The 13,795-nt window shown below is 40.7% G+C and overlaps 1 protein-coding gene across 1 annotated transcript in view; it reads left to right on the top strand.

Moving 5' to 3' along the window:
- si:ch211-57i17.5 (usherin) overlaps nt 1-12,607 on the top strand; it is a 29,828-nt gene extending 17,221 nt beyond the window's left edge. Inside the window, exons 3-12 of the mRNA XM_046061298.1 lie at nt 2,502-2,576; nt 2,698-2,736; nt 3,572-3,726; nt 4,562-4,867; nt 7,323-7,567; nt 9,238-9,401; nt 9,707-9,811; nt 11,000-11,071; nt 11,174-11,347; nt 11,642-12,607. Of these exons, the coding sequence (XP_045917254.1) occupies nt 9,345-9,401; nt 9,707-9,811; nt 11,000-11,071; nt 11,174-11,347; nt 11,642-11,731 (498 nt within the window). The 5' untranslated portion in view covers nt 2,502-2,576; nt 2,698-2,736; nt 3,572-3,726; ... (1 more) ...; nt 7,323-7,567; nt 9,238-9,344 and the 3' untranslated portion in view covers nt 11,732-12,607. The remainder of the gene's footprint in view (nt 1-2,501; nt 2,577-2,697; nt 2,737-3,571; nt 3,727-4,561; nt 4,868-7,322; nt 7,568-9,237; nt 9,402-9,706; nt 9,812-10,999; nt 11,072-11,173; nt 11,348-11,641) is intronic.
- The last annotated feature ends 1,188 nt before the right edge of the window (nt 12,608-13,795 follow it).

The following is a 13,795-nucleotide window of genomic DNA, read 5'->3' as shown; positions in this document are numbered from 1 at the left end:
TTCCTCCATACGGATAGGGAACGAAGGCATCCGCTCGTAACCCGTATCAGACGGAGCGGATTTCCCCTCGGGGAGAATCCCTTGGATTTTAGCCACCACTGCAGGGCTCTCATGTGCAGTAGTCCGGAAGGTATTATACTGGACGCTGCTGCCAGAAGACCCAACACCCTCTGAAAGTGTTTCACAGTGATGGCGCGGCCTAACTGCACTTTGGTCACTGAGGATAAAATGGACTCGATGCGTGTGGGAGACAGGTGGGCCCGCATCGTCGTTGAGTCCCACACCACCCCTAGGAACGCAGTCCGTTGGGCGGGTGTCAGCACACTCTTCTTCGCGTTGAGCCGCAGCCCCAAACGCTGAAGGTGGGCGAGGACGACATCACGATGCCGAACCGCTAACTCTCGAGACTGGGCCAGGACAAGCCAGTCGTCGATGTAGTTCAGTATGCGGATGCCCTGGAGCCTCAACGGAGCCAGAGCTGCATCCATGCATTTGGTGAACGTGCGGGGAGATAGTGCTAGGCCGAACGGAAGAACCCGAACACGACTGGGGAGATATCACTCAAATGCCTCTCCCTGAGTTTTGGCGTGCTGGAACCTGTTGACGACAGCATCCACTGCTTCGCCAAACAGGCCAGAAGGCGAGAGGGGCGCATCCAGGAGAAAAGCCCTCTCCTTCCCCTGGATGCCTGATAGGTTGAGCCACAGATGGCGCTCCGTAGCCACCAAAGCCGCCATGGATTGGCCGATGGAACGGGCCGTTTCCTTGGTCACACGGAGAGCTAAGTCCGTCGCTCTACGGAGCTCCGTTAGGTCCTCCTCAGAGGGACCTCCCCCTACGTCACAGTCCCGAAGGAGATCGGCCTGGTATGCCTGCAAGACAGCCATCGTATGTAGGCTGGCACCAGCTCGACCCGCTGCCATGTAGGCCTTGCCCACCAAATCGGACGTCATCCGACACGGCTTGGTGGGGAGCGCCGGCGTCCGGAGGGATGAGGCGAGGTTGGGAGAGAGGTAGCTAGCCAGTGCCTCCTCCACTTGTAGCATCGCTCTGTAGCCGTGCTGTCTGATTCCCGTCACATTGCCGTAGTCCAGCCAGGGGGACGTAGACAGCCGCGCAGAGAAGGGTTTATTCCATGATCTACACAACTCGTTGTGCAGATCCGGAAAAAATGGTAGGGGCCGACGCGGGGGTGGCGCTTGGTGTTGCAGAAACCGCTCATCTAGTTTGCTGCCTACCGATGGCTGCTGCACCGCCTGTGGCCAATCAATGTGCAGCTTGGCCACGGCCCGCGTCACCACTCCTCGTATCCTGGCGAGGGCTGATGACGTTCCGTTTCCTCTATGCTAAGCACATCTAGCTCCTCAGAGCCAGATCGTGTCAGCCTTTCCGGACTCACCCCTCGAGTGGGAGAAACCGTGAAACGGGCTCCCGATCGGGGACGAGGATTCCGCGGACGAGGACCGGAAAAAGGCCTCAGCCGTTCCGGCACCCTCGGCGATCTCGCGTTGTGATCCCCAGGATCGGAGCCGCCTCCAATCCTGCTTCAGACTGATGTTGGCACCACCCACTCTATTAGCATACAGGCATAAATAAATGTGGAAATACAGAAATAAATAAATGTGGAAATACAGAAATAAATAAATGTATAAATATATAAATAAATGTATAAATAAATATATATATAAATGTATAAATATATAAATAAATATAAATAAATAAATGTATAAATACAGAAATAAATGCATCTAGAAATGCATAAGTAAATACAGAAATACATAAATAAATACAGAAATAGCATTTTTTATTACAAAAATATATTTAATTTGAATTTATTTCTGCATTTATTTATTTATTTATTCATTTTTAGTCCCTCATAGAAATAGTGTTGATACATGGCTGAATGTTTCATTTTATCAGTGGTGAACCTATAAACCCCTTAGCCCTTCAATTGCAGATACAAGTTGCCTCATCTGAAGTGGATGTAATATGTTATTTATGAAGGAATATTTTTCCACTGTGGTAATGAAAGTTGGTGAGGAATGTTCAGTTTTTATTTAAATTTAATGTTATTATTTGTTCATTTAGGCAAATGTAGTTTGTGGTCTGGTGAACGATATTGCTTTATAAACAACTGAGTCTCTCTTATTTAGCATGGCCTCACTGATATAAATGGGATAGACAAAATATCAGAAACACCGGTCTATGTGATCCAAAACGATCATACCAACAAACAACAACAATGCAACAAAAACTAAACATTATCATTTTTATGAAGGGAGGATTTATTGCAGAAATGTCTGATTAGACTGCATTCAATTTAGCTAGATGTACCAAATAAACTGGTAACTAAGTCTTAAAGACTAAATACATTTATCACAACAATAAAAAATAAACCCATATCACATGTTCACAGAAGTCATGTCATGAGAAGTGTTTAAATGGCCTTTATTTTGTAAACTAATCAAAAGTCGGTGTTCATACATTGTGTGCCCATTAAGGACTGTAAAGAGTGCTGCTGAAGGAATTTCATCATGCCCATAATCACCTGACTTGCAAAAACAGTTCTGATATTGGTGAGTCAGATAAATTATAAAATATTGCATTTTTTCAGAAAATCAGCATTTGATGATCTTCTTGTTGACTGGACTAATGGGAAATCTTTATATTGTTTGTTGTTTATATTTGCTCTCGCAGGATCAAACAGAGTATTGAGTGGCACTACAGCTATCCAAGGTATGTTATCAATTTGCATTTTTCTGCATCAATTGCTGGCTTGCTAATCAGACATACTGAGGATATAAAAAATACTACATTGCTAGAACAGGAGTCAGCAACATTTCACAGTTGATGACATTTTAACATGAAAGAAGATATTTTAGCCCTGACTTGAGACATAGGGGGGATATTGTACTGTTTTTAAAAAGTGCATTAGTCCAGCTGTGACTGTGAAATTTGATAATGAATATGTATATTTAGCAATTTAAAATTCTCATAGATTTCTTTCAGAAATTATTGGCAGTGATCAAAAGCCGAGAAAACTGTAGATCTATTACAGCATTAAGGGTAAACATTTTTCACTATAGGCTCTGTTAAAGACTATTATAAATTTATGATGAGATGGTTGAATGACTCCATTATGGTTCTTAAACTATTTAGTACCTGACTGAAATTCTGTCTCAACCCTGTTCAGACCAAAAATGGCACTTTTGAGAAAAAACACAAGGGTATGTGTTGGTGTGGGAATTTTGCTTCAGATAGAACCTAAATGATGACACAATACAACTAGTCTAGTTTAAATATATATATTGATTGGCTAACTCAATTCATACCACATAATCTTTCATTTTGATGCAGCAAAATCTAAGTTAGGTTAAAGAAATTTGCAGGATGATCCTGCATTTTCTTTACTTGTCAATGCAGTGGTCCATGTTCATTTCTCAGGTAAAAACTATATTGTTTTTGCCATATAGTCAGCCATCCAGCTTAAAACAAGTAATTAATGCATTATGTTTTTCTGTCAAGGCCCAAGTTGGAAACCGTTAATTTGCATACATTTATGTGTTTGCAGGTTTTTGCTGAGTTCATCGCTTTACAAATGTTGAACCGATGCAACCAACTCTACTGCGAGCTTAAGAGATACACACCACAACTGACTGCTCTGTACAGGCAGAAGGCCAAGAGAGTAGAGGCCCTGTAGAGATCCTCAGGATTTATGACCTTCAGGTGAGTTTAAGATTACCTTTGCCATAGCAAGAATGTTGATCACATAATGGTCAGTCAATACAGATTGGGACCTCTCTAATATAATAGTGAAATTTGATTATGATATTGTCTTGTGATGACTAGAAGGATAGAGCCATCTACTTTCAATTGTCATTTGCATTTATATTTGAAAGTTTTCCGGTACATGATCACTTTAAAAGCCATTTACAAGCTTATTTTAAAATTCTTGGGCTGCCCTGAACACATAATCCAAGACAGAAAATCCTCAATTTCACTCAGATTTTATGTGCTGAGCATGAGTCTGTCCAAGAGACCAACTCCATCCATGACCGCTCGCCATACAGTGTACTGACAGTTGCAGAGACACAAACAGAGAGAGAAGTACTATAGGCCTTCTCCACAAACAGCTGACCTGTGGTTGTTACCACAGAATCGTGGGTGAAAGGTCAAAACGCGTAGGTAGCTGTGGATGGATTTGTCTGTTGCTCTGGGGGTGGTGATGGGACAGTGGATAAGACACATGCCTTTGGTGTGAGAGACCTGGGTTTAATTCCCCATTGTGACACGTCCACCAATGTGTCCCTGAGCAGGACTCTTTACCCCTAGTTGCTCCAAGGGTGTGCGACCTCTGTCATATATAGCTATTGTAAGTAGCTTTGAATAAAAGCGAAAATGTAAATGTTAATGTAACTCATGTACAAACTCCTGTAAGCACTTCTGAACTGGCCATTCAGGCCAGCTGTGACGAGGTCCACAAGATGAGGTACGCACTCACACACACACTTACGGGTGACATCACATTGGCGGCTGATGATATCACTCCCTCCTCCTGCAGGTTCAGCGACCTGTTAGCCCGGGCAGAGGAGTATGAGGATTCCCAGATCAAGCCTCCCAAGTCCCACCGTAAGGCTTCGGCCTCCTCGCCTTGCTCCTGGAAAGGAGCGGCTCCGCCCACCAACAACGAGGAGGAGAGCACCTCCAGCAGTGCCTCGGTACATAACCTCACCTCCACCTGCTCCTCTGTGTGAGGACAACCTGAATCTGTGTCTTGTTCTTTAATGTGACCCAAATATGGTTTCCAGTGGATGTTCAGTCTGTGTTCAGGACAGAGCTGAACACCTCTTTTCTCTCAGCTGGACAGGTAGGCTGGAATAAAATACAGCTGTTCGTTACTTTCTATAAATTGAAGTAAAAGACATTCTGTTAGCTTCCTGCTCAGCTTTATGGAGGGGAGATGTTTGTTAACCTGCTTCACTTCTGTTTGGGAACAGACTTTTGTTGGTCTGGAGAAGCTGAAGCATTTATTACCTGACACACTGACACTGTACTTTTACTGCCAGAATATTTTCCTCTGAGATTCAACGTCACTTTCTGTCACTCACACAATCAAACACTCTGAGACCTTCAGATTAAAGGAGCTGCTCTGATAACAGCACCTGTCAGGTAGACGTCCTGCAGGGTTTCTGCAGGGTCTTAAAAAGTATAAAAAAGTATAAAATTTCAAAATCAAAATGTAAGGCCTTGAAAAAGTCTTAAATTCGCTGAAGTTTGTGTTCTAGGTCTTAAATAATTTTAAAAGGGTATTTATTTTCCAACGTCCATTTAACGCTACCTCTAATGCTCATTGAAATGGCGATGCAGCGCTCAAGAATGTTTTTTCCTCCCGTGGTGTTGTAGTTCTTTCTGTCGCTAGTCAAAGTACAAAGACCAACAGGCAGCTTTCGTGTTATTGCCGCAAGTATCTTTCGGATTTTACCACATATATAAAACGGATTTATTCTTCAGCTATGGGGAAGTGCAACCTTATCGATTCTTGGATGGAAAAACAGATCTTAGGGCTTAAAAACAGTCTCTAGCAACGTATTTGAAGCCTACTGTCGCTGCTTAATGAACGAGCGCCGCTATTAAAATTTCACACAATCGTTAATGATTTTCAGTAAACTACAGTAACACTCAACACATGGCTGTCTCCCTCTCCTCGTTCTTCAAAGGATGAGCGAATGTGAGAGAGTGGCAGAAAGTGACGGTGAAGGTTAGCAGACGAAAAGATCAACATTCAGTTGTAAGGTTACAGCTGTCCTCTACTGTACATCTCGATAGTTAAATTATATTAAAAAGAAAGGACGGTATTGACCACGGAGCTGAGGTTAGAAACGTAAACTTAGGGATGCAAATTAACGTTAGTCCTTTTAAGCTAATGAGGAGATTATTCTATTGGATTTTGATGTAGAAATGAAATGCTTGTAATAATACACAAGGGGTGTGGTTCTCATATTGCCTATTATTTATGTTAATTTCTACAAATGTATAAAGCAGTAAATTAAGACACAAAACGCAAACATGAATTGTCCTATCTGTAATGATTCTGGGGTCATGTGTTTTCCTGCCATTATAAAGTGGTGAGGCTCAAAACAGCTTGGTGCTGTGCAATGTAAAATCATTGTGGAGAGAATCAAAACTAATTTGAATACACTGATTTACTCTGTAAGCTGTCTTTATTTGCTTATGATTCCATAAAACTACACCCTTTTATATTTAAGTAAAACTGCTGCTGATGGAATAAAATTATGCAGTTGCTTTTTCCACAAAGCACAGTAAAGTAGAAAAAGGAAATTTTATTTAGCTCAAGATTCAAGTTATTATCACTTAACACCAAAAAATCTCATTAAGAATCTGGAAATAGAGAATGTTCAAAATTATCGCAAAAAAGAATGAAAACAAACTCCATCCATCATCAACTGCTTATCCTGCGTACAGGGTCGCGGGGGGCTGGAGCCAATCCCAGCTGACATCGGGCGAAAGGCGGGGTACACCCTGGACAGGTCGCCAGTCCATCGCAGGGCCACACTGAAAACAAATTGACTATCAAAACTGTTGCTGGTTAATTATCTGATCAAGCAGTCAATTCTTAGTCTATTCAGCTTTATGCAAGATGTGCCTTATTTTGTATCAAATGTAGAAAGGATAGAAGATGTTGTGAGAAGATGATACTAATAAAGAGAACTTGAATTATAATAATGGAGTTGTATTTGTATTTTTGAGGATTACTATCTGAAAATGGGCATTTTGTAAATTTTAAGTTTACTAGTAGGCTAATAATTTTGTTGAGCGAGTTTCCATTAGTATTTGAGTCTAGCACAATTAATTTCTTTGAGTAGATTTCTGCACAATTACATTTTTTGAGTAAAGAATGGAATTTAATTTTAATGAGCATCAGTGAATCAATGTAATTTAGTATGCAGAAATTAAAGTTTAAAAAAGTATTATATTTAAGTTAAGGTTTACTCAAAAATATTACTTCCACTAGCCTACTTAAAAAGTTTGAGGTAATCAGTTTCCACAACTATTTTGAGTATTCTGAACTTATTCGGATTTACAGTGTAAGAGGCAGGCAGTGCACCCGAGGGTCAGAGTGGGGATATGGCTACTGCCATGGCTCTTCTGGTAAACTGCAACCTGACCTGGCTGTTACCATGGCACTGCCGTAGAAAAGCAAAGGTTGATGGGAGTTTTGGAGCGTTAGAGGAGCATGCAGTTCGTTCGAGGCTGTTTCAACTCTGACACTAAATACTTTGTTTCTTCCTCGTGCTCTCTAGGAAACATTAGCCTCGGGGCAGGGAACAAGACATGGGGGATCTAACCTTCTTTCTTAAGCGTCTGCTCATTTGTGTGCTGTTGAAGAGGGCAAATCGGCAAGTAAAAGCCTCTGATGTAAAATATTGATGGGGCGACAGGTGTGATCCTAAACGCCCGGCAGGTCTTTGCCCATCTGATCGATGTATCACACAGCGAGGGGCTGCCAGCACCCCCACCACAGGCCGAACCACGGACCTCAGCACTGGTGAGTCTCTGGGTGGACGCACTTCTCTCTAAAACTGAAACATTTTGGACACAAATAGGTTTCTGCTTTAGAGCTTGTACTGGAACGTGCCGGAAAGGAGCACAGAATAGTGGCATTATTACACACAATGAACAGCACCATGTTGCCTTCAGGGTCCATCAATATATAATCTACCAATATACACCACAGAAGGAGCCCAGAGAAATATAAATGGATAAATGTGACTGATTAAGGAGTGTGGCGCTATTTGCAGGCAAGGTCATGTGTCCAACACCAGGATAAAGTTAGTTTTAAGTTGGATACCCGACAGATATTCACTCGGGATCCAGTAGCGTCATTTTACTCAGTTTCACCCAGTGTTAACTCACCTCAGAGGGCTCACTTTTAACCACAGGGGTGTTGCTTAGGGACCATAAAAAAATTACTGCTGGAATGACAAAAAAAAAGCAAAGTTATGGAAAAACCTTTCCAATAGTTTCCATGTCATATGACCCAGGGACTCCAAACCTAAGCCGAATTGTAGCACTACACTGGACAAATGAGACACACCTCCTTTTATTGTATTTCAGTACTTTGTCTATTTTCCATTAATATTCTATTTTCCATTAATATTTTAATTGTAAATCTGCTATTATATTATATTAATATTATAGGCTAATATGGAAATGCAAATAAAGGAAACTAGGAATGTCCTTTGCCCAAATAAAGGTTTCCTTTGAAATGTTCTTAATGCTGTGGGGGAAAAAAGTCTTACATTAAACTGCCTATGTGAAGTACAACTGCAGTTGTACTAAAAGTGTGTACTATTTGTCCAGGGTCGTAATATAATTTGGATTTGGTTTGGAGTCCCTAGGTCACATGACATGAAAGCTATTGAAAATAAATGCAGATTTTTCAAGCACTAAAATATAATAAAAGGAGGTGTGTCTCATTTATCCATTGTATTACTACAATTCAGGAAAGGTTTGGAGTCCCTGGATCACATGACATGAATCTATTAAAAAAAAAAATTCACAACATTGCTTTTTTATGTCATTCCAGCAGTAATTTATTGATGGTCCCTAAGTAAAAATCCCTGTGGTTAAAAGCGAGGTGAGCTATATGCCTTGTTCCTGCTAACAGTGGGTGAAACTGAGTAAGAAGACCCCACTGGATCCTGAGTGAATGGCTGTTGAATATCCAACTTAAAACTAACGTCACCTCGGTGAACAACCGTGTCTCCAGTTACAGGTTATCTCTTCTACAGTACATGTGTGATCGTCTTTCTTCCTCTCAGTGTTGTCTTGTGACATACTCCTATCAAGTGTAAACCCAACAGAGGTCTGTATAAATATAGGGAGAAAGGGAGGTTTTGACAGAAAAAGAGTTCCTCATTTACCCAGTAGACATTTCGAGGAGCAGGTTACATGTTCTAAGGGGAAATGAGGCTCAGATCTAAGCCATTTTTTAAAAGTAAATGGCAATGCACAAATTACCTTACAGATATGTCTACATATGTGGTCTGACAAATTTCAGTTAATAACTGGATAATTGTAAGGAGATAAAGAGAAGGGTGTCAAAAATGCAGTAGCAGATACAGATCAGTCAGATACTAACAGTGCCACCATGCTAAAGACAACAGAATGACAGTAATAGAACAAAAAACTTGCATGTGTTTAAATTGCCCCCAGATCCACCGAGCTTCACTCCTCCTGGAGGAGGAGAGGGGGGCGGTGAGCGGGCAGAAGGAGGTCAGGGAGGCCAGCCAGTCGTCCGGGAACTGTGGTTCATTGTAGTGATGGCAGGCATCGCCCTGCTGCTGCTGGCCGTCGTGTTAGGTGTCATGCTTCATAAGGTGAGAGACAGACGTCGTGTGTGATATAGTATATCAAGAGTGACAGCCAGAAAAAGGAATGATCCCAACATCACAGGTCAGTGTCAGTGATTGGTAAAAGACTTTTGAAATTCCACTCAGGTGACATTACGTTGCACTGTAGTGCAGCATGACGTCACTTTTGGGAGCCTACAACAAGGTGAAATTTTCAACCCCAAGACAGTAGCAAAAAGCAGGACTTTCAGCTTGTATGTAATAACTCTGCCCTCTCCCTATAAAGACACTTCAATGAAGTTCTGTCTCTCCCTCCCACGACCCTGCATTAGGTCCTGAACAAACCGCCCTTAACCCGAGAGAGACCCCCGCTGGTGGCACTGACCATGCAGAAGAGGAGCCCCATGGCTGTTTATCCACATAGCAACTCTGTTTTGGTAAGGCATTCATTTACTAATCACTATTCATTATGTGGAGAATAAGCCTTTTTCACCTTTAACTAATAACAAGTAAGCCAGAATACACAACAGTAGGGCTTCGACTGGGAATGGAATGCAGCCATCATTAATGTTATTAATTACTGCTGTGACTTTCCTGCTAACATGAATGTGAAAAGGGCCTATTCTGTGTATGCAATGATAAAGAATTCTCTTTTGAGGATAGTTGCAGTATAAATATTTGTATTATGCTGTGCAATGTGTTTTAGGCAGGTGTGGAAAAATGCAACCACACCTTGTTAGCTGAGTTTGGCTGTTCCTCACCCAGCTGTATTCCTCCTACACAGCCGTTTCTGTTTGTTAATGATTGTGTTTCAGCCTACATATTGAATTGGTGGTCATTTGCACCTGTTTGGTATAATTGTTTAATCATTCACCTGACGATAGGCCTACAAAATCCCTGACTTTGTGCAAGTGTACCTAGCAGAACTGGTGCTGCATTGAAGGCAAAGTGGTCACACCAAATATTGTTTTAATTTGGATTTTTCTCTTTGCATTTTGTTAATTGGTAAATATAATTTATTGACATACAGTATCTATTTTTTGAAAGCATTCTTACTTTACAGCATTATCCCCACTCCTGCGTTAAACTTTTGCACAGTACTGTATATATCTTTTAATTAAAAAAAAGATATGTAATATGTGTTATATACTGTGCCCAGTTTGTCATTAACTAGATTTTCAATCTCAAGGAACACTAAATGAAATTTAATATTAAATAAGATGTAGAAAATGTGTGATGCATAGTGGTTGTAGTTGGTACGTGATTATGGATCTGGTTCCGGTTCGTTAGTGTTTATTTTGTATTGTGGGATAATTAAATCATCTATATGGAGCTATATTTGTGCTTCATTCCTGAGCGCACCATAGGACATTTTGAGCACAGAAAAGAGTTTTGTAAACACGGTAATTATATTTTGTTAATAAATATAAATTATAATCATGCAAAGAATCATTTAATTTGAGCAAACAAAATATAACTTGTGTACTTGCAAAAAATGTCCCAGGCACAAATATAATGCCATAAATAACAATTAATAAATGGTAGATAAACTAAACGATGGAATTATTAATTGTGAATAGTTTCACACTCAAAGTCTTAAAAGTCTCACCCACTCTCCTTTTCAGTTTGACACTGTACCTGACACAACAGGATTCTCCAACAGTGTGACACTCAAGGCCTTCACCATGAAGATAGAGGTAAACACCCCCCCCACACACACACACAATGCCTCACCAGCAAATACAAAAAATTTGGTTGCAAATGGGCATAGTACAATTGTCTGTCTGCCCTCTTACCAGGAGGTGCTGGATGCTAAATGTGAGCCCGTCGATGAGGTCCCACCGCAGGGTGAGCTGGGGATCCTCAGCGTGAACTCCCTGAGGCGCAGCGTCAGCCAGGTGATGGACGGGAAGTCCCTCACAGGAGACGACGAAGCGTGGGACCCAGACATCTCAGGCCATGACAGTGGGATGGTGAGAGACCCCAAAAACGTATGCTGAACCTGTTCAGTCCACTCTGGTGTCACAGTCACATCACAAAGTGGACTGTTATTGCATAGCGTTTTCTGACACTTCAGGTCTTCGAGAAAAGAATGTCTTACTAACATCGAACACAGGCATGAAACACATTTTCAAGCTGTGTACCAATATACCAACACATAGGTGAAAAAAGTAGACATTAACACAGATGCAGGGACCTATTTAACAAGCCAAAACACTTCAAAGTGACTTATCCTCCATTTAACAACCTGTTCTTCTCCCTTACAGTTTATGGACGATGAGGAATTTGTTGACACCGTCAAAGGTTTCAGCACTGTGAGGAAGGAGCACACGATGTTCACTGACACCAACGTGTGACCTGTGGATGACCTTATTAAAAAAAACAATCTGGCAGGACCACTGGCCCTGGATGTTTAACATTTTTGAAAAGCAACGCCACTCATTCACATCAAAAAGTCCCGACCAGGTAACACTGTAGCTGGTCAGGAGATGTGAAGAGGTCAGAGGAGCCAAACATGACTCATTACAGGATCGGTGGAATAACTGTGGCAACGTGGAGAAGAGGTGTAGCAGGAATGTCACAGTCCTGACAGTTAAACGCAACTGGACAAGATAAATTTTGAGTGGGAAGGATGAAGTGTGAAAGGATATGCTTAACATTGAAATTCCTCATCAGTGAATACAGACTCAACCCACATGTTGAGAAAAAGACAAAACAAAGATGTAGTTATCCATTTCTATCTATATTCTGTCTAAAGAGAGGACTTTAATTTGGTAATTTTGTAAGATGCATCCTTGTAACGTTTATTTTCAATCTGCTGTCTGTGACTGGAAACATCTGTAGTCTTCACGTCTTTGGAGGCTTTTTGGTTAATGGAAGAGCAAAACCTGTTGTGAACTTGCATTCTGGTGAATCCAAGGAAACACTAATTGAACTGGTGGATGCAGCTTGCAAGTGCCATTAAGTCAGTCAGCAGAGGACCATGCACAAAAAGATTTCCCTTCCCTTCTGTGTTTATCTTTTTCCCCCTCAGTACTCGATGTATTTTGGGCCATTTTGCCAGAAGCTGAGTGATGAGGTTAACAAATTACAGTGAGCAGATCTGGTCTGGTCAGACTTGGTAAGATGGGAAATATTTGGTTAGCAAGGATTTCAACAAAAACTTGATGGATTGAAAATGGGGAGTGGAAATGGTTGGTTGCTACTTTATTAAAAAGAGTAAATGATTCACACCACCTGCTTCAGGCCTCATCGTCCTCACTGCAGAAGTTTGACCTCAACATCCAAACAGTCTGGGGAATTCTGCAAATATTCACGAGTAGTTATCAAGACACACTTACATATTAATGTATTTGAGTTTTAGCAAAGGGAAATATATCAGAATCATTATCACATTTAATTTTTCCAGGTTCTCGTAAGGTATGTGAGACTTTGTTGTAGGAGGTACGAAAATAAACTTTTAACCCTTTCATGCATGGTGCCCACATTTGTGGACAGTTATTTTAACTCCAATTTGGGTTACTATATCATTGTTATGTTTTCCAAGTCATTTGAGGACAGCATCAGTTGATTGATAGCAACATGGATACTCAGTTGTTACTCTCTGTGAAAAACTTCTTCAAAGAGGTCAATCAAGGTAAAAAACAAAAAATATTACAGTAACGTATTAGTTTATGTTTTATAAATTAAAATTTTGAGTAAAATGTAGTTTTTGTACACCAAAATACAACTGTCCACATATGTGGACATCATGCAACAGTGGAATTGTTTGTAATTAATAATTCGTGCATGAGAGGTTACTACTGGTTTTATATTGTAATCGCTGTAAATATTTAATTCAAATACCTGCAGTATCAATTTTACTGTTGCACAACTTTGATGATTTTGTCTCGGCAGGATTCCTTTATAGGTTCAGACAAAGATTAACTAACCATAATAAAACCTATAGTGTTTTCTGACATTACCACAAAGCGAAAAACAGGCTCGTTTTTCTTTGCTTGTGAAAAGGTTCACGTTTGGGAGATCCATGGTTTTCACAGGACAGCGTTTCTTATTGATATGAATGTTTGCGGGCACAGAATGGATTTAATGAAACTGCAAAAAAATTATGCATTTTACAATTTCTGCACACACATACACACCCACTCACACTGAGCCGAAACCACATAAAAGTCTTCACATATTAATTTATTTAAAATGAGATGCAATGTGGGCACAAAACACTTGTACCATTACAGTCAAATAATATGGTTACAAAACAAACATATACATAATAAATTAATATACTGTACTGCAGTACCACGTGAGACCGTAAACATAAAACCCCAAACTGGGGAATTATAATGCATTAAAAACAAAAGGAGTTGGTTTAATGTACAAAAAAAAAAAATAAGTCAGGCATTTACAAAGGCAGCCTCTTT

Source organism: Micropterus dolomieu, linkage group LG10 (assembly GCF_021292245.1).
Source record: "Micropterus dolomieu isolate WLL.071019.BEF.003 ecotype Adirondacks linkage group LG10, ASM2129224v1, whole genome shotgun sequence".
Taxonomy (NCBI): Eukaryota; Metazoa; Chordata; class Actinopteri; order Centrarchiformes; family Centrarchidae; genus Micropterus; species Micropterus dolomieu.
The sequence above is the reverse complement of the archived record's forward strand: the minus strand, read 5'-3'. Positions and strand labels throughout refer to the sequence as shown.